The sequence below is a fragment of the Channa argus genome, chromosome 19 (assembly GCF_033026475.1).
Source record: "Channa argus isolate prfri chromosome 19, Channa argus male v1.0, whole genome shotgun sequence".
Taxonomy (NCBI): Eukaryota; Metazoa; Chordata; class Actinopteri; order Anabantiformes; family Channidae; genus Channa; species Channa argus.
This window is the reverse complement of record NC_090215.1, coordinates 19,111,922-19,132,705: the sequence shown is the minus strand read 5'-3', so window position 1 is coordinate 19,132,705 and position 20,784 is coordinate 19,111,922. Positions and strand designations below refer to the sequence as shown.

Here is a 20,784-nt window from a genome sequence, read left to right as displayed (position 1 = left end):
CTTTCTGCTCTTTCAGATTTCATTGACAGACACACGACTCCCAGGATGCCCTGGCACGATATTGCCTCGGTGGTTCATGGGAAAGCAGCTCGGGATGTGGCCAGACATTTCATCCAGCGGTGGAACTTCACCAAGGTCAGAGGCCATGGGGGTGGTGTTGTTGTAGTGGACTGAGAAAGGGATTAACATGGTGACAGAAGAATGTCCAGTTACCCAGAAATAGAGGAGTGTGTTTGTGGTGATCGTCCAAATCCCCTATCAGATTACTTAAAGCTGATAATTGTTACTTTTTCATACAAAACCTTATTGTGATTAAGTATAACAATGTTAACTTGCAATTTGTAGTTGAAGAAATTATCCAAGCTAGCACTGATATTTTTCCCCCCACAGTTAATATCCAGAAGTGTCAGTAAGTGAAATGAAATTAAACACAGAGAAACAAATGTCAGATTTCTGTCGGAGAAAGCTGATTTCTCTGCCATGGTTTCTTATCGGCTTTCTCCTGCAGACAGAGACGTGCAGCTGAGCGAAAGAATGAATGGAAGGAGAGAGAGAGAGAGACGAGGCAGAAAGCAGCACTTTCCGTCATTATTCTTGTCATTATTGTTCAAATCTGTGATCCAGGCTTCCAAACCCAGTCGGAGGTGGAGGAGAAATGGGGTTGTGCTGCACGTATGCGCAGATTTTCAGTAACCAGGTTTCTTAAGTGCATGTAAGCAGCGTTCCCTGAATACTAAAGGAAGCTGATCTCTCCGAGTCCCCTGGTTACTTAAGTGCACGTAAATGCAGTCCAACAGCAATTCAAATGGAAAAGGAAGGAACTGTTGCGTGTGTGCTTGTAACCATTAGCTTCCATCATTAGGTAATAGAGGCCAGTGGGTACTTTAGATACAGTAATGTACTTTTCAAAAGCAGCCACTTAACTGGAAGCTAAGTGTGGATCCTTAATAAACAACAAGCAGCCAGTCTTAATATATCGAGGGCTCATTCTGCAGACCAGGCTCTGCCTGCATTTCTGCCTCTATCTGTGCCTCTTCCTTGTATGGTTTGTCCTGCTGCTGCATGCAAACCCTAAATTCATCAGCAAAGCCAAAGAAAATGGCTCGTCCTGTTGATTTATTGGCTCCCAGATTGTACAGATTGACTTTGTCTCGCTCAAAGGAAAAAATGATGCTTATGTCTAAAACTGTGTGTCTTAGTTTTTGCAGCGCATTGCACCGAGTTCAAAAGGTAAAAAAAAGTTGCTGTAAGTCAATAAGGTGAAACATTAAATAAGCAGTTTACCCCCTGTTTGAGGGGACGGGACAGCTGTTGCAGACAGAATGACTCAAACTGCAGCTTGAATCAGCCTCCTGCCTGCTGCCTGCTCTGAGCCACACGACACCCATTTACTTTTGCTCTTTTTGTTTTGTTTCTGTACCAGCTCGTCAAGCCCAAGTACAACTCTGTGTCGTACCCGTGTCTGCTGCCCAAGTCTCACACCACCGCCGGAGAGCAGCTATACAAAGTCCCCAACTCCGTCCCCGCCAAAGTTCAGGTGTGTACCGCATGACTTCTGTGATACCGTGGGTTTGCTGGTTGAGTCCTGATTGCAATGCTTGATTAAATGGTACGTTCACACTGAAGTTAGTCACCAACAGTATTAAAAATACCAAATCCTGACATTTTCTGTGTGTTGTGCAGACGGTGGAGATCCTAAAAAGTTTGCTTAACCTTTCAGAGATGTGAGATTTTTTTTGTTAGTTTTATACAGTAAAGCCTTTTTCTTACTTCTCTCAGATCCTTCGCTCAGCTTCAGACTGGTCTGCAGGCATCAAGTACCACGAGGAGTCCATCCACAACGCTTACGTCCATGTCATCAAGAACAGCCAGCACTTCATCTACATAGAGGTCGTTACAGAGCAGAGGCACCACACACCATTTAAATCCATTATCTCCTCAGAGCACATTACCTCAGTTCATATAACCGCAGGCTTCAAAAACATATCTCAAACCGGTGCAGCAGGGCTCCTCAAACCTTGGTTTACATTACAATAGGTTTATTAAACTGCTTGTCTCCATGCTTTTTTCCAACACAGACAGGGACACTAACATAGGAATCCAACAAATATTATTCCAGCTCGGGTCTGAGCCTGATGTAGTGGAATGCAAACTTATCCCTAACGCTCACATAACAATAATGCTCATCCACTGCACTGGTCTTCACTTGTTCTCTTTTAAGAAATAATCTGTTGGGAGCTTTTCTCTTTTCCCAGTAAATAGACAGAACAGGTGGTGCAAATCTGCAAAGCCGGTGTAGTTCTGCACAAAAGTTCTGTACATTAGTCATTTTGTTTAAATTACAAGCTGCCACCGGCTTTCATACAAAGGTTTGCATGTCCTTATTTTAGAATAGTGAAAAAAACATTTTCTTTCATTAACATCACATTCAACGCCTGATTACCCAGTACAAATGTTCCTTTATCATTTAAATAATTTAATTAATTTATCAGGGGGATGCAAAAATCTGCACCAGTGTAATTCTTAATTATTCATTGTTTTCATTTGTTATTTTCATTTTCCTTTTTTTTTTCATTGTTTTCATTATTTAAACTTTTTTCCTGCACTTCTTGACATTTGTACTAGCTGTGCATTATTAGTATGTTAGGGATAAGTTTGCATCGCACTGCATTTAAAGTGCATGCAGAGGGATGCAAACTTAAGGATGACTGATGACTGACTTAACCACATACAAGCTTGTTAATATATGTATATATATATTTAATTTTCCATGATAACTAAAAGGTTACACTCTGTTGCCAGGTGTTGCAGAATATTAACCCCTATTACCTTGTTATGACTGAAATAATATTTCCTGTTGTTGTTATTTTTTTCCCCCCAAGAACCTTATTACCAGAATATTAGTGCTGCTTTCATCCATGTCAACAACAACAGTTATTGCCAAAACATATTAATCTATTATGTTATGCCAGAGTAATACCACCTTGTTACCTTAATTCCTACATTTAACCCCCATAACCTTGTTATTAACCACATATTACCTGCTTTGTTATTGCAGAGCTATAATGTAAAGCGCTACTCAAACCTAAACGTGTAAAAAGCAAATAAGCACTTTCCCAAATTAACATTTTTCCCAGCAAACACAGCGTCATCCTGCTACATCCCTTAATGGGTGATTCTTTCTATAAACGGAATTTCTTTCCTTTAGAAAAATGATTTTCATTCCCCCAATTTTGCAGTGAATGTGAAATGAGAAGCTTTTGCTCATTCGATGACATGTTTGTTCTGCTTTTGATTCAGAATCAGTTCTTCATCAGCTGTGCAGACAACAAACACGTTTTCAACAAGATAGGAGACACGATAGCTGAGCGCATCCTCAAAGCGTACAGGTAACACACGCACAAGCACTTTATCAATTATTAAATTTAATAAAAACACACTGCGTAAACCAATGAATGTGTGTATTTAGCTTATCATGAAACGATTTCCCAGAAACACACAGACACTCTATACAAACACACACACACACACAGTATATTTTGACGGATGTGATCCGGTTGCAGTGTGTACCTTCATGATGATGACTAGACACATTTGTTAATCATAAGTTGCATTGGATTTGTCCTCAGTCTCTCACAGTTTTGTTTGTGGTGATATCAGAGTTTAAGAGGACACATCCTGCACAGTTGGACTCACTCACACCGACACACAAACCAGACTTAATTTTTACTCTGGAGGCTTCAGTGAATAAACAGTCTCAGAATTTCCCACTTTCTTGTTTCGTTCACAGTTTGGGTGCAAGTGGTAACATGAACTTCAGTTCACAGTTTGCTGCCGAAAACAAACGTGCAAAACTAATTTCACTTCCTCTGGTTGAGAGTCAGTACTGTTTTTATGAAGTATTCACAGACTTTACTGTGTCTGTTAAATTGAGTTTGATAAGGGATTTCTGCAGTTTCTGCAGATCTGAACCGTGATCACACAGCACACTCCCATAGAACTTTGTTAGTACAAATACTGCAGAGTCTCCATGTAATCAGTTGGAGGGTAAAGTTAAACAGCCTTTTTTGTTCCCCGTCCTTGGTGGGGTTTTTTTTTCATTGTTGAGTACGATGTTGTGTATTTAAGTCATCTGTGTTTTTTATTAGAGAGGGTAAAAGGTACAGAGTGTACGTGGTGACGCCCCTGCTGCCAGGCTTCGAAGGAGACATCAACACAGGAGGGGGCAGCGCCATCCAAGCTGTCATGCACTTCAACTACAGGTGTGTGTGTGTGTGTGAGTGTGTTCACGTGAGTTTACCCGTATGACGAGAAAGTGGCTATTATTCCGCGTGCTGGTGTTTGAGTGTGTTTAATGAAGTTAAATCCCGGAAGCAGCCACTGATAAATTATCACCACATTGTAGTTCTCTAATTACTATGCCATTATCTGTGTGTGTGTGTGTGTGTGTGTGTGTGTGTGTGTACACATGCCATTCTCTTTGAGGCTGACATTTATTGTCCAGCCCTGCAGCCTTGAGTAAACACTCACACACTGGCACACAAAGCCTTGCATTGAGAGGAATGTGGACCTGCAGCTCATCCACCTCTTGTCTCCCTGTCCCTGCAGGACCATGAACAGAGGAGACCACTCTATCATCACACAGCTCAGGAAAGAGAGTAAGTCAGAAACGTCTCCATCGACTGAGCACCTCCAGGTGGTCCAGGAGCTGGAGCCTGCAGCTCAAACAAAACACGTGTTTGTTACTGACAAGTTTTTTAACATTTGACAGAAATAAAAACGGATCATTATTGGTACGTTTATCAATTATAGGTCAAAGTGCAGTGATGTAGACATGTACTCCAGAAGCTACTCTTTGTTACTATGACAATAAAAAGCAGCTACTGCTACAACGACTAGTGTTACAGCACAAGTGCACTCGTCTGCGTTAGACACTGCTGCTTTTTCTACCAGAGTTGCAACAGTCACTTCCGCACCACCAGCACCACCACTACTTCCTCTGCTTCTGCAGCTAGTATTTTTACATCTATTATCATTATTACTGCTACGGTACTATATTTGCTACTGCTGCTACAGTTTCTACTGCGTCAGATTATTGTCATTACATGACCCTGCCCCTGCACTGAACCACGTTACCTGAATTTAAACAACAGTCTTGACTTTCAATCTGGCTGCTGCTTTTCCTGTTGTGCTCCACTAATATAGCCAGGTCCATACAGTCAGTCTGCATACGTCATCACAAATTGTGGATTTTGCTCCACCTAAACATTTAGCTTTTGGGATTTGAAGCGCATGTAAATGGATTTGCTGCATGTGTTCACTGGCACTAAATTGCAGTTAAAAAGTGTGAGCTGACCCACAGTTGACTGAGTGCAACAGGTGAGCAGACAGTTTTCCAATTGAATTTAGTTTCTACATGAGGTGTCGTGTCTGTGGAGGCATATTATGATCAGTGGGACGTGTTCGGCAGACAGGACACTACAGGTCTGTTTATAATTACTTTCCTTGTTTCCAGTGGGAGAACAGTGGATGAACTACATTTCCATCGCTGGTCTGAGAACTCACGCCGAGCTGGAAGGGAAACTGGTCACCGAGCTCATCTACGTACACAGCAAGATGCTCATTGCTGACGACAACACCGTCATCATCGGTGAGTGTGTGTTTCACGTAGCCCCTAACTCTGTGCATGTTAGATGCTCTGCGTGACACCAGACCCTCAGCTGCTGTTGATGTAACAGCTTGAATTCCTCCACAGCTGATATCACAAGAATAAAGGGTGACAGATGTAACCAGGGAGGAATAAGAAAAAATAACTGATACAAGCCAAAGTTGCTGAGTAGGTTGTGGTGAGGTTTAGGGAGTCGCTTTCCACTGCAGCCACACGAGCTAATAATACGTGTTGTGTTTTATCAGAACACAAGATACGAACAACAACCAGATGTCAGATGTCAGCTGCTTTTTCACCACTAGTTTGACCACATCTGATCCTGTGTGTTTTGGTACTTGACATAAACAAAGTGTGACCAGAGAGAAGTGTTTCCGGGCGTCTGTCCTAATCAACAATTCCTTTTTTTAAGAGGCTCTACTCTGTGCATTATTACTATGTTAGGGATAAGTTTGCATTGCACTGCATGTAAAGTGCACGTAGGGGGATGCAAACTCAAGGATGACTTAACTACATACAAGCTTGTTATTAAAACGGTGTGTTTGTGTGTGTGTGTGTGTGTGTGTGTGTCTGCTGCCTTTTTTAAATGTTGCTGTCTGAAATCAGGCGCTGCATTGCCATCTACTGGTGGACTCCTATCTAACCCCCACTTTGTTCCTCTGTGCACCCAAAGGTTCAGCCAACATCAACGACCGGAGCATGCTGGGAAAGAGGGACAGCGAGGTGGCGGTGATCGTAGAGGACACGGAGACGGTGGCCTCGGTGATGGACGAGCAACCGTACCAAGCTGGGAGATTCGCTCTGGAGCTTCGCCTCGAATGCTTCAGGTACAGAAACCTCCAATACTGGATAAGATAAGATTGTGTGCCTTCCTCCAAACTTCCTCCAAACCAAGGTTTTTTTTTTTTTTTATTGTCTTCATTCTCTCACCGTCCACCTTCTCTGTTCTTTCACCCTCTCAGAATAATTTTGGGCGCTTACACAGATCCCTCCATCAACGTGTCAGATCCCATTAGCAACCAGTTCTACAAAGAGGTGTGGATGGCCACCTGCGCCCGTAATGCCACCATATACCAGAAGGTGAATCTTAGGATTTTATTTAGTTATTATTTGAATTGGTGTTTTTGAATATATTTCAGTAAATGTAAACAGTTTAATTAACTCAAGATGTACTTGAGAACTAACAGCATGACTTCCTGTGGTAGAATTCACACTTTCTCAGACAAATTTAAAACTTAAACAAATCGGTACAGTCAAAGAAATGTATGGCAATGAAAACTCATACAATTGAAACATTTCCACATTAATTGACAACAAGAGAATCAGTACATCCTCTTCTTTTTGGACTCCAGGTTTTCCGCTGTCTTCCATCCAGCGACGTCCATAACCTCCTGCAGCTGGAGAGCTATGTGGCCAAGCTGGGCCTAGAGAGGGAAGATCCGTCCCGAGCCCGTGAGGAGCTGAAGAAGGTCCGCGGCTTCCTGGTTCAGTTTCCTCTTGAGTTCCTGTCCGAGCAGAACCTGCTCCCTCCCATCGGTTCCAAGGAGGCCATGGTGCCCATGGAGGTCTGGACCTGAGACATAGGAAGACACTCACCTGTGCATTCGTGTGTTCATGTTCGTGTGGAAGCGCTTCAGGTGGATAACTTGTTCTCTGGGCCATTTTGGAGGTTCTAGTGGCTGCGGTTTGCTGCACATGCCATTTATGGCAATAAAAGAAAATCAAATATAGCAACTGTTACTGCATGTTCACACGTTTAATTTAGTGTGCAAATCAAAATCAAAACGTTTAAAGCCGAAAGGCATCTTGATATGATTCCTTCATCACGGTGGCATCTGGAGGTTCATTTCAGAAGGACTTGATTTTGGACTACAGACCTTGGGAGAATGTAGCAGATCATAGGTGGAAGGTTTTAATCTGGGCCCACAATCGACAAAGACGTTTAGGATCAGCTAAGGTTAAAATGTCCATCTCATTGTCTCTGATCTGCAGGCAGGTGCCTCTTGCTAATTCCAGTTTCCTTAAATAAACTCATGTGGTCACATCCCCATAATAACCTCAGCATGTCACCCAGAGTAGGGCAGGTAGTGCAATGTTCTGTACATTTGGATGGATTTTTAGTGTTGCATGTTAACAGAAACGTGTGTGTGCATAGAAAGTGGGTAGGTTTCGCCCTGGATTGAGACTTGCAGGAGGCCTTTTGCCCGATCAATCAATTGTTTTAAGTTCATTGAACATGTGAACAGAAGGAAAACAGAGGATGCTCCACCAAGCCAGAGAGGAATATGTCCCAGTTAACCTGTGTTTCACAGATTGGTTGTAGATTAGTACAGTTTTATATTGGTTTTGTGGGAATCAACATCCTGGATGCTTTGGGAACATAGCTCGTGTGAATTTACTGGCGAAAAGGTGTCTGTAAGGGAAAACCCAGGGCTAAACCAACACAGAGCAGTATTTTAAGATTAGAGACCAAACTCATGATGTGCCGCTTTATTTTGTTCATATCATTAGTAACAAAGATCCACATAAGAATTTACAGTAGCTTTGTTAAAAATAAAAGGAAAAAAAAGCCAGAATAACCTTCAAAACGGCCTCAGCTGTGGTTACAGCAGATTAGTGATGAAGCCTCCGTACTTTATGCGCCACAGAATGCACATGAATGACATTCCATTTGCATATGTTACACACACACACACACGTACTACACACAATAGGAAAGGAACCAGCAGAGGGAGCGTTGGACTCTGCAGTGCCTGAAAACCGGTGTAGGCCTCATGTTTACAAGGAGGTAAAAGTAATAGATGTGATCAACAGTGGGGCCTGAACCGTCCTCGTCCTCCTGCCCAAACGTTTAAAGACCTCTGCTACGTAACACTATGCAACGTCCAGGGCTGGTGGACTCAGCTCTGACTCTTCTGTGTTGACACAGACTGAAAAGACACTAAAAGAGACTTTGATGAAGACAGCGGTGCAGGGGAAGAGGGTGAAGAGCTGTTCAGCCAAGTTCGAAAACTAATCTCATATCTCTCAACTCTTGCTTTTAATGTTTATGTCAAACGGAGAAAAAAAATCACAAGTGCCAAAGGAAAGCGATTGATTTCCATTCTTCATAGTGTGGATTCTACAATAAGCCTTAAGTGTTTGTACTCTCATCTGCTCCTTGTTGTAACTTCAGCATTTCATCTTTACTTTATCTGGATAATACTACTGTTACTTAGCTCATATTACAGCAGCCCTACTTTCCTTAACATAACTTATGCACAAGTAAATATTTATTCATTTGTTATTGGAATTATTGTTTTCCATAAAACATTTTATTGTGTTTTTGCGTCACTTTGAGTCCATAAGGCAAAGCGTGGACCCTTGCGTACCTCATCCTAACCATGAGTATGGCACACATCAAACACGAGTTCATGCATAATGAGGTGATGATGCATTTCTTCTAATGTCCGTCTGTTATATCGACAGGTGATATTAGCCTGATATTAACGTTTTAGCTGCTGTAAGTGCAACATTTCACCATCAGCAGCTGCTGTTTCTATAAAATCAAAAGGGTATTTTTTTGATATGATTTACCAGTTGGAATCTGCAGCATCTCATCACAAAGTTTTCTACACAGCTGTTACAGAGCAAAAACATTATTTACCTGCTGAACATTTGTCCAATATTCCCTCTTTCAGCTCTGTTTTTGGTCTTGAACAACTCCTAAAATACACATCTGGCTCCTGAATGGGATTTTCACCCTGATATGGGGCCAGCGACAGCTGCCATTTGTTAATCAATAGTGTCGCCCTGCAGGGCATCACACATTCCACGTGAGTTCAGTGTTGACAAGGCTTCACTTTATGTAAATACACTTCAGCTACAGGCAGGACAGAGTTTACTCCAGTTTACTCCATCATGTGAAGGTGTTCTTTGGGTTATTTGGCAGCTGACGAGTCACATTCAAGGAGTTGGGGATCAAACCCAGAACCAAAAGAGGATTTTGCTGTGTCTCTGCTGGGTGTGTATATAACTAAACCTCTACTCAGCAAATTTGCTGTATTAACCTTAAAAGATGATGATCGTTTTGCTTTGTATACAAAGTGTGTTTCCACTGGCTCCAAAAATCAGATAATGCAGCTTTAAAGTGGTGTCGATAATCAAATTCATAAAACAATTCATAAAGAAAAGTTACGAAAGACATCACACATCTGTACTTGGGAAACTTTCTTCCTTCTGAATTTCAGATTTTCTGACATTTCTTGCAACACAGCATCAGTGTCTTTCCTGTTGGTCTCTATTTAATGCATGAGGCTATAAAGTTAAAGTTTTACCAAAATACGAAAAAAAAACAAAAAAAGATAACAGAGAATACTTGCAGCTGACAGCAGCATGTTGCCATTAAACATTACAGATAAAAGCATGAACCCTGCAAACTAAATGGTTTCCTTTAAAGCCATAGACTGAACAGTGTGCCTGACTACAATCTGTTTGTTGCCAGATACACCTGAAATGTCTCTACTGTTATATATATATATATATATATACATATATATATTTATGAAAAATGGGACCTTAAATGTGCTCTTCTCTTTGATCTTCCTCTCTACCTCCCTGTGGCTCTACCTCCTGCTCCAGTGCTTCTCGACTGATGTGTTTTTAATCTTTGCAATGAATTCCAAGTTTGAACATTTGCAAAGAAGTTTGCTGTTATGTGCACTACCAGTGGGTTCACATCTAAATCGGATGCAAACAGTTCACTCTTGCAGATAAAGCCAATTTGGATCCAAATAATTGAATCAAAAAAATGCAAATATTTTGTTTTGGGCCTTGAAATCGGCAAAGATCGCTGCAGAGGTGGAGCAATGCTGGCCTGTCTTTCCTCCGTCCGTCTTTAACCACTGTGTCTCTATAAAAATGCACTATTTGCACAGACTGTTGTTTTCTTGTGACGACCCCTTAAAATGCAGTTCAACGTCATGTAATGCTGTTTGTCACCAATGGAATAAACAACTGAAGGAATTCAAAAAGTCAGTTAAGGGATCCCATCTTGTTTGTCGTTTTCTGATTGAGTGCTAATCTGCAAGTGGCCATAAAATGACTTGTGTTGTCATAATCAGACACTTATGGTAGTAATGAAAATTGTAAATGTGACAAAAATCATGAGCAGTCTTACCACAAACCCCACTGCCACATTTGATATCAGCCCTTTAAATGCAAAGCACACTTAACCCGGTTATTATTACGCTGGTGATCACTAAAGGAAATAATGCAAATTTTCATCAAGAGAATAAAGTGTTTGCAACAGCTTTTATTTTGAAAGATGCTTCATTGAACAGGGCTGTAATTTCTGAGGGGAAGCTATTTAATGTAGTACTGAAACCGAGGTTTAGAAGAGTTCGTTGAGTTTATAGGACAGATGTTGAATTTTAAAATACAAAAATTGCAGAAAGAAAAAATAAGGATGACAATTGAACAGTTAGTAAACCTCTATTTTTCTGGTGAACAGTGAAGTCAAACTTCATATTCTGTTTCTTAGCGTTTGTGTGGAGACCAGTGTTAAGTCTGAAATAATTCCCCTGTACATTGGCAGATTTTTGAATATTAATTATATCGGTGTCCCAGTTTAGCCTCCTGCTAGTTCCTTATTCTTCCACCAGGTGTCTCTGTCCTCACCTGCCCGCACAACTGAGTTCAGTCTCTCCTCGTTATCTCATCAGTTTTAAACCAGCTAGTTTTACGAGTTGCTCTCATAGAATCTGCGTGTGTTTATAAATAAACTTGTCAATCACTCAAAACACAAAAAGTTGATATGCAGGTTTCAATAAGTGACAGAGGCCAAATCTGCCTCTGTGATCAACTAGAATCTGTTGAACACATATCTATAGTTTATTTGAGGAAAGAGAGAAACTCAGATCTGCACTAAAAAAGCAGAGTATAATTTTACATTAAAAATGTTTTGGGGACGAGCATCATGGCGAGTTTATAGCTACCAAATTAAATTATATCATTTCCCCTGGACCTGCTGGTGTGGACTTCCTGTTAATCTGATGACTGTGTCATCTTTTTTTTCCTGCTGCATACTCTGAGCTGCTCACTGCCACTTCAGGTGACTTAGATAAAGTGGATTAAACCTTCTACCTTCTGCTAACAGGCTTCTAGCTCTAGACTCAGTGCCACAGGCGACGTAAGTCAATGCCAGAATATGGGACTGGACCACGGCATCGCTCCAAAACTTGCCTGAAGTAGCAACAGGAAGTTGTTAAGCACAGCAGCAGATGGACGTTACGATAAGAGATGGTCAGGGTACGACAGCAGGTTGTGAGGGGAAATTTAGGGAAAACCACTGCTAGGCATGAAAACACAACAGTCACACAACACAACTGAAAGAATAAATTACAACAGTCAGAATATTGACTTTGACTTAAGTTTTAATATAAGTTATGCTATAGTTTTTTAGTCTTTAGAAAAATTAAACTGAATGTGGTTTTGAGTTCATCCTTTTACCTTGTCTACATTTAATAAAGAAGTCTCTCTTTGTTTGCACTGATGTTTAGTTTACTTTCCACAGCATTTATTTTTTCTTCGGCTTATCAAAGATGTTAATCTTTCAACCTCAATTAAAGCCAAATAATTGGCGAGATTATTTATTGTTCTAACAGAATATGTGCTGTGTAGTCTTTTATTAGAAAAACATACTTGTATATAGAAGGATGTTTGAAAATCGGCGGTTAGTTTGTGTAGGTACTGATGCAGCCATTGTTTTCATTCCCAACGGATGTAAGACTGTATATGTGCAGAAATTGCATAATGTATGAAAACCTAATTAGGTTTTATAACAAAATGGACTAGAATTTAAAACTCAAGATCTCATTTCGAGCTTTTCTTGTTTCACGGGTCTAAGCACACTTTATTCATGACAGACAGTAAGAAAGGGAAGAGTTGCTTTATTCTGTGAAGCTACAGTGGTCTTCACCACCCATTTGGGTCTTCGCAGCAGCAGGAGCTGGTCTGGTCCTGTACCGTAAACACAAAGGTAAAATACCGTTTTGACTTTAACGTCTTGTGATCACTTGTATTAGTAAATTGTTAAATGACTATAAAGGTGGATTTGACTGCATTACATACATGTTAGCATGGAAAAACCTGGGGCACGTGGACAAACAGTGGAAAAAAAGAGTGTTCAAAGCTAACAAACCAGGCCCAGCATTTGATGACCGAAGCATAGGAGCAACACTCATTTCTTTGAAGAGAACAAACTTGTCTTATTTGTAAGAGTGACTGTAAGGTCCCAGCATGTTAACTAAGCTGTGCCATGACCCCAGCGACACTGCAGAGTGAAGCTGCAGGTTAGTCAGAAACAGGGAAAGACTAGTTACGCAGTCTGTAAACATCGCTGGGCATCATTTCAAAGTAATACCACATAGTTTAGGTCTTATAACAAATAACATTTTAATCATCGTCAACAATATCTTTAGTAATGAAAACTAAAAATGGTGTGTTGGTGTCGTTGTCCTTCCAACCCAGGGCTGGTTGAGAAATATCCATCCAGAGTTTAGGTTGATGAAACTATATTACTTTTGGTTAGTGACTCATTCACTCTGGTGAGAAGAATTTCAAATGATCCTTTTAACTGTTAAGAACACACAGCACATTTGCAGCGTATTAGTCATTGTATTGCAAGGCTACTTCCTGCTTCAGGTTGAGAGCCCAATTTTCATTTTGTGAGGACAAATGATGAGTTTTCACCTTGTGTAACCATGTGGAATTTGCTCTCATGTAGAAAAGCTGTGAGCGGTTTTGTCATTAACCACATGGCTCCAAGTGGTTCAGCATAAGAAGTGGGAACAGTCGATGTGTCTTCGATAAAAATGAGGCATGTAATTTTAGTAGCACATAGATTTTTGAGAAGTAACCTGCATGTAAAAAGTCCAGTTTTCATTGTGAGGTTGCCTGGAGGCTGTATCGCCACAATAGTCGCAACTAGCCGGTGAACTTCCTGGTTTACACCTGCTGCAGATGTTGTCCAGAGGTGTTGATGGGAGTGTGGGAGTACAGTGTGAGATACAGTGAGATTGGGTTGTTGAGTTGTTGTTTTTATACAAGCACAAATATGAGACATAAGCTAAAATATTGAATCAAATAAAAATATTAAAAATATCAATTTTAAATATGGTGGCCAAAACATTAGAACCACCTACTAATGTTAACCAAACGTAGTATGAAAGTACTGCTTTAACTAATTATGAAGCTGTTTTTTTTCCAGCTATAATCAGATGCTTTTTTTCTCATCATGCAGTAACATCGCATAGTGACAGTGACAGAATATTCGCTCTGCTTCACATCTGCACCTTCCTGAGTTAGTCTGAGGGGGGGGGGGTCTCTTTAGCTGTGCGCGCTCCTGTGCAGTGAATGCGGAACTCGGTAGACATTACACACCAAAGAGTACAAGTACTGAGTACTTTGAGCACTTCCAATATGTAAAACGTTTTTTGTCCTTTCTTCGTATCCGGTGAGTTCAGTGTCGCCACAGCGGATCATTTGTCCGCCTGTTGATTTGGCACAGTTTTTACGCAGGACGCGCTTCCTGACGCAACCCTCCCAAATTTCTACCGGGCTTGGACCAGCACTGCACAGCTGGGGATGGGAATGGGCTGTTGGGGGTTCAGTGTCTTGCCCAGGGACACTTTGACATGTGGACGGGAAGAGCGGGACACGAACCTCCGAGCGTCTGGACGCTACCAACTGAGCCAATGCCGCCACACTGTTAATACGTCAAATAAGTCTTTTAGCAGCCTACCTGTGTCTGCTTTAATGAAGCGATTCCTCTGTCTCTTGTTACTGGTTTTCTTTTAAAAAATTGATAAAATTGTATTAGGAATTATGAAATATGTAAAATATGAATCATAAAATATTATGAAATCTGTAAAATAACGTGATTGTAACGTGTAACACGCTTTTGATAAGAAATGTAGTGGAGAAAAAGTTGAAGTAGCAATAATTAAATGTCCTTAAAGTACAGATTAGGTGAATTATCAGCATCACTTTCCTCCGCTGCACTGCTGACTTTGTTTTGACTCCCCATCTGAGACTTTTTGGCAGAATGATTTTATTAAGTTTTTGTGCTGGTACCTTGGCTGGTTTCCACCTGTGACGGACTCTAGAAGCTTTTCATATTTCTCATATTCCAGTGGTTCACAGATGGTGACACAATGCCCAGCTGTCCTTCATTTTTGGTAGAGCCTGCACATTGTCACCTGTTCAAAGCCAAACCAGCTCCATTGCAGCGATGATAATGACGAAGACCGTGAGCCTGGTGCTGCAGCTTTGCTAACATAACTTGTGCCTCACAGTTTATCCTGCCAAGCTACACTGTCACATCATTAAAACAGAAAAATGTCAAATTATGAAGTTGTCCTAGATGACCTACATCCACCTCTAATATATCATTTTTGGTTCTCTACAGCCTGATCAGCCTGTTTCACATGAATTATATGACGTGTCCTGTCATAGTTTCTCACGTTCACTTATTTAAAGTGGAGCAGTGGAGGGGAGTGTATGAAGCAGGAGGTAGCAAGGACCTGAAACTTTCTCTAGGTAGCGGGTGGTAATATCGGTTGCATGGCAACGGTTGCGCAGTGACAGTGTATTCTTTGTGGTATAAACTAGTATCACGTATGACGTCACACTTCATTTCCTTTGATTTGAAAAGGCATTTATCCCCTAAAGCCATTTGTTAAGGCCACCATTTAAAACACAAACCAGGATTCGGAGGAACCGGGATTCGGTACACACCAGCTACAATTCGCTGCACTCATTCGTGAACGCCAACGTGCAAAACTCTGAACCAGAAGACTAAAATGGAGCACACTGAGCAGACAGAGGAGTCACTGGACATTAACATGGAAGGGACACGCCAGTTGGTGGATTCGTTTCTTCAAAGGTTGACCCAGGAACAGCTGGAATTTTTTAGACTGGATAAAGATGATTCTGCCACAAAAGTCCTTTTAAGCGAATTCCTGTTGGACCTTATACTTTTATTGGCTAAATGCATCCTGATGAAACTAAACAGAACAACTGTATCCGTGTCTGAGGAGTATGTGCTGTCCACTGTGGGCGACACACTTTCTCAGACTTTTACTGAGGCTCTGAACCTTTCAAATGATTTCTACAGTGGCAGCTCAAGGAGTCTCACAAGCCTCATTAGTCTTCAGGTTGCAAGAAGTGTCAACTCTGCACTTTCTGCTATGTCCGCTAGGTCTGCTAGGACAGAGAGCACCGAGCCTGTCATCGACCTGAAAGACACATGTCCAGAAAGCCTAAATGCCATGGTCCAACAGGCCAGTAAAATGATTCAAGACTCGGCAGGAAAGATCCAAGCACAGTACGCGTCTCCACCAGGAAGGCGAAGAAGCTCAATCAGCCCCATGTCAGACAGCAGTAACGAATACATGAAAGACGGCAGCGAGACACCTGACAACTTTGTTTATATAGAAAGCTCTGAGTCTGCAGAGGACACGCTTTTGTCTACGACATCCAAGACTGTCGAGGACGTTCTGATGAAGGAGGTGAGTGACCTAACCGAACCCCTTCTGAGTGACATGTCAGACGAGGACTTTGCGCAGTTGGAGACTGACTCACTTCCTAAAATCCGAATGGTCGCACAGGACATTGCTGAGTCTATAGTTGATGATGTTAAGGCTGCAGAGACCTTTGCTTCCCCAAAAGACAAGAAGCCAACAAGCGACAAATTCAACAAACTCGGCAAAAAGATGAAGAACTTTTTTACTAACCAGTTCGCGCAAGCCTCAGTTTTTCGTATAATGGCAAAAGTAAAGGCCAAGTTCTTTGACAACAGCCAGGTTCAAAGCAGCCAGTCAATGCAGGATCTCATGAGCAGCGTGGAGTCTGTGTTCCATCCAAAAGACACAAAAACAGAAGATGCAGTTTACGAGTGCAAGTGGGTAACGGAGATTTCCAAAGGCAAAGACCAGATGTTTATTGAGAACCTCACTGGTCTCCTGGGAAGTTATACAGATGGGTTGAAGTTCATTCCGGAACCACACAAGACAAGCCCTGGTCAAACTCTAGTGCTTGTTACTCCACCACGTGCCACCATAGCTGCCTACATCAGGGAGAGGGTGCAGCTTTTTGTTGGACTCATGAATTGGTGGCAGAAAATCCAGGCGGAGGCTCTCATTAAAAGAGTAACAAAACTGGCTGTGGAGGACACTTCTGCGGCTGTCTCTGTGTCTTCTCAGATCCTTTATAAGATAGAAAAGGAAACAAGGGACAAGGAGAACATGAAAAAGATGTATGTCATGGTAATAGTTCAGAAGCTGCTTACGAGGATCCTAAAGAACACGAAAATTGTCACCACGGTCGACGAGGACGTCATCGCAAACCAACTGTTTGACTGCATTTGGGCGGAAATTCAGTGCGACGAGTTTGAAATAAGCGAGGAAGCACTGCAGCACTTTGACAAGCAGATTTTGAAGGAGCTCTCCAAAACTTGGAACAGTCCGTGGGAAGTAATGGTCGGACTTATTTCAAGGGATCCACAGATTGAACAAAATATCGCCTCCTTGTTCAGGCACCACCTAATTAACGGACCAAAAAAAGGAATCTTCAGGTTCTTCACCAGGCTCAAGTGCTAAGTCCTTGCTACCTCCTGCTTCCTACACTCCCCTCCAAAGTATTGGAACAGTCAGGCCAAATCCTTTATTTTTGCTGTAGACTGAAAGGATTTGGGGTGACATCAAAAGATGAATATGAAGTAATAAGGAGGGATTTGCTTCTTCTGGTGTAGCCCATGTTTGTTCATAAAGTACATTGCAATACCTTCACTCCTGCCCTCTGGGGGCTGTTACTGACGTCACTAACCGTTGTTTTAGGGTCCTTCTTTACAGCTTTCACAATTCTTCTGTCGTTGTCCTTGGTCTACCCGTTCTGTGGTTTGTTTCCTCTTCAGGACATTCCAAACGCTTGTACCGGCTTTGGCCAATGTTTCTGCAATGGCTCTGAATTGCTTGCTTTTCACCCTTAGACAGCTCTCTGGCTTTCTGAAGGGGCAAAACCTGTCAGTCACATGTTCCATTACTTTTGCTCACATGAAAAAGGGGTGGGTTCAAACAAAAGTTGTGTATCAGATCCAGATTTAAATACCTGGAAATAAAACCTGAAATGTTGATTTCCTGTCTCGTATTCATCTTTTGATGTCAAACCCAAATCTTTTCAGTCAGTAACAAAAATATAGGAGTTGGCGTCAGTGTTCCAATACTTATCTTCGGTGAAAAGAAGATACAGTATGTAGATATCTGATTCCCTCCTGACTGTTTGTGTTTTCTCCAACTCCGACTTCAATTCTGCTCTTTTACTTTGACTAAATGTGTTTGACTAATGTGTTAAATTGATATATTATATTTCTTAAAGATTCTTATTTCTATAAAGATGTGGTCATGTGTGGTTACACCCACATATATTAAGCTATATTGTATTCAGCGGTTATGTCACATTGTAATAAATATTTCATAGACAATCTTAAGAAACATGAGAGCGACACATAACCACTGATACAATAACAATAAAGCAGATTCGTCAGTAAAAACAGACCCGGAGCAGCACGAGAAATTATTTATTGGTGTACATGTTCAAAATATGGGGACGCATTTAGTAAAGGATTTAAACAGATTTAAACTCAAATGTAAAAACCTTTCGGAAAATAATAAACTACATTAATAGGCTAATAGTGGGTTTGTGTTTAGTGTCAGAAATGTCAAATACGTAACTTTAACATTTTCATAAGGTAAAAAAACATCCTTTGCAGGAAAAATCTGCCTGGTAACTGCTACAAAATAATACTCTAAGAAAATATTTGAAACCACCTTAAATGCACATAATATTACTTATCAAGCTTCAGATGTGGTCAGTTCTCATTACGATGAAAGTCCTACACCAGGTATTGCACCACCTGATGACTTTGGCAGGAGGTGGCCACTCTGACTTTTGGGGCCCACCCCTCTGGACCCACCCCTGCTTTGTCCTCAGCATTCCTCCACTTTCCTAAATCTCTCCCTGCTGCACTGTCAAACTGGTCACTGGGTGGCGCCACAGAAACCCAATCTGAGTCTTCCACTGCCAAAAGGATGTGGACACCACTGTAACGAGCAGCTTTCAACTGTGGACAACTCTGTAACCCCAGCGTCGGCTCCATAAAGAAGTGGTCTGCACAAATCCCTGATTACAAGGGTTTGTGTGTAAAATCCATATCCGACGTCTTCAGGCTCACCTGCAATGCAGAGTGTGATTTGTGCTCTTATGTTTAAATGGGAACAAATCCCTGCAGCGAGGGTCAACAAGCCCGAAGAGTGGAGGCTTTTAGAGCAGCACATGTATCCCCAACGTGTCAAGTCGCATCTACAGGATGTACAGTTTAGTGTCCACATACTTCTGGTCATTTAAGGGTCATTTCGTGGTTGCACGGTTGGCGGTTGGCAGCCCGACCTTGCTAGATTATGGGATTTCAGCTGCTCAACAGTTCAGGACCTTTAAACTTGTATGTATGATCAGTACAGTACTGTTTATCTGTTTTAGATTAAATTGTAGTACTATTCTACCAGTGTATTCACTTTTTTGCAACAACAGCTGCCTTCGGACACATGGACTGGGGGACAGATACTAAGGATCAAACCACCGACCCATGATTAGTGGGCATCTCTACATTCTGATCCACAGCTGTCCCCAACGTACACTGACTTACTGTAAATGTTTCACTGCACAACGTATAAAATCAAAAGTTACATTTGATTTCAGGCTGAATGTAACAACTGAACTAGAGGAAAAATCATAAAATGAAGCTACACATCACAGTAACCAATTCTAAAGATACTCACTGGTGAAACACTAACCTGGGGTATCGGCCCTTCTGTGTAGGATTTGCTCTGACAGGCTGCGATAAGAAGCATTTAATGGGTGTGTCCTGCTTGGTTCTGCTTTATCAGGTGCTGAGAATCTGTCTGCAGCCGCTGCAGGGAACAGTGACAGCAGGGCGTGGGCCTTCAAACATGTGCTCACAAATCTGGTCCGTGCATGCACTGAGACCACATCCACTAATTGAGTGAGATCACTGCAGACCGTGCAGGTTGAAACGCAGGTCCCGTGTGAAACTTCCTGAACGGGTTCCTAGTAAAGCTCCTGGAAAAATGCAGTGAGTGGGCAGACGTGAAAATTGAGTCATGTTGAAGAAGAATTAGGCTGCGATCACTTTGTGCTCGCCACATATTATTACCCTCACACTGCAGTCACAGAACAGCCTCTCTGGTTTCCTAAAAAACAACTGGGGATCTTTTAGAAACAGATGGTTTTTTACACGTCTGGTGGTTTGTTGCTAGTGGTCTTTAGCCTGTTCCCTGCTGCATTGCACCTTTGTTTCTTAATCATTTGTGCAACATGCACTTTGCTAAACACCATAGTTCTTTTGAATAGTTTAATATCAAGTAATGCATTGTTTTCCTTGTGCTTTAGAAAAAGACCAATAGTAGTTTCAGCCGCCTGCATATTTAAGACACTTTATTGTGTACACCTGTACACTCTAATGCAGCTTTCACCAGCTCTGCCATGAATTCTACTTTTACAAGGTTTAAATTCCGGAAACTGTCAGTGAGGTGATAATTCTACTGTACTTCATGGCAGAGCTGCTCTATTGAGTTGTATTGCGCAAATGTACCTAATGAAGTGGCCAGTGAGTGTATAAGGTATAAAAATAACAGTGAGCTTGCAGCAGATCTATAAGGGGAGGCACAGAGTGAACACAGATACTAATGTCAGCGCTTAAGTGTCGTTTGATGTGACATTAAATAAAGCATGGTCACGTCCCATGTGGGTTTTTAAAGGCCATCTGACAGTCAGAACAGAAAAGGGGGCAGGGTTGGTGGCCCCCCTCCTCACAGTCCATGCTTGAGAGGACGTGATTGTGAATCTTTGTTCATTACCACAGATTTGTCCTTAAAAAGCCGCCACACAGGAACATCCAGCTGTGTCAATTCGCCTGTTTTCATAGTGGAGGCTCGCGTACGCGCGCGCGCGTGTGTGTGTGTGTGTGTGTGTGTGTGAGAGAGAGTGACATTGTGGGCGTCTCT

General features: G+C 41.7%; 1 protein-coding gene across 3 annotated transcripts in view; it reads left to right on the top strand.

Moving 5' to 3' along the window:
* pld1b (phospholipase D1b) overlaps window positions 1–10,956 on the top strand; it is a 35,759-nt gene extending 24,803 nt beyond the window's left edge. For all 3 annotated transcript variants that reach the window (XM_067486269.1, XM_067486270.1, XM_067486268.1), the window contains exons 17-26: window positions 17–135; window positions 1,424–1,537; window positions 1,780–1,890; window positions 3,301–3,389; window positions 4,149–4,262; window positions 4,609–4,658; window positions 5,516–5,650; window positions 6,339–6,492; window positions 6,628–6,745; window positions 7,018–10,956. In XM_067486269.1, coding sequence (XP_067342370.1) covers window positions 17–135; window positions 1,424–1,537; window positions 1,780–1,890; window positions 3,301–3,389; window positions 4,149–4,262; window positions 4,609–4,658; window positions 5,516–5,650; window positions 6,339–6,492; window positions 6,628–6,745; window positions 7,018–7,242 — 1,229 coding nt within the window. In that variant the 3' untranslated portion in view covers window positions 7,243–10,956. The remainder of the gene's footprint in view (window positions 1–16; window positions 136–1,423; window positions 1,538–1,779; window positions 1,891–3,300; window positions 3,390–4,148; window positions 4,263–4,608; window positions 4,659–5,515; window positions 5,651–6,338; window positions 6,493–6,627; window positions 6,746–7,017) is intronic.
* The last annotated feature ends 9,828 nt before the right edge of the window (window positions 10,957–20,784 follow it).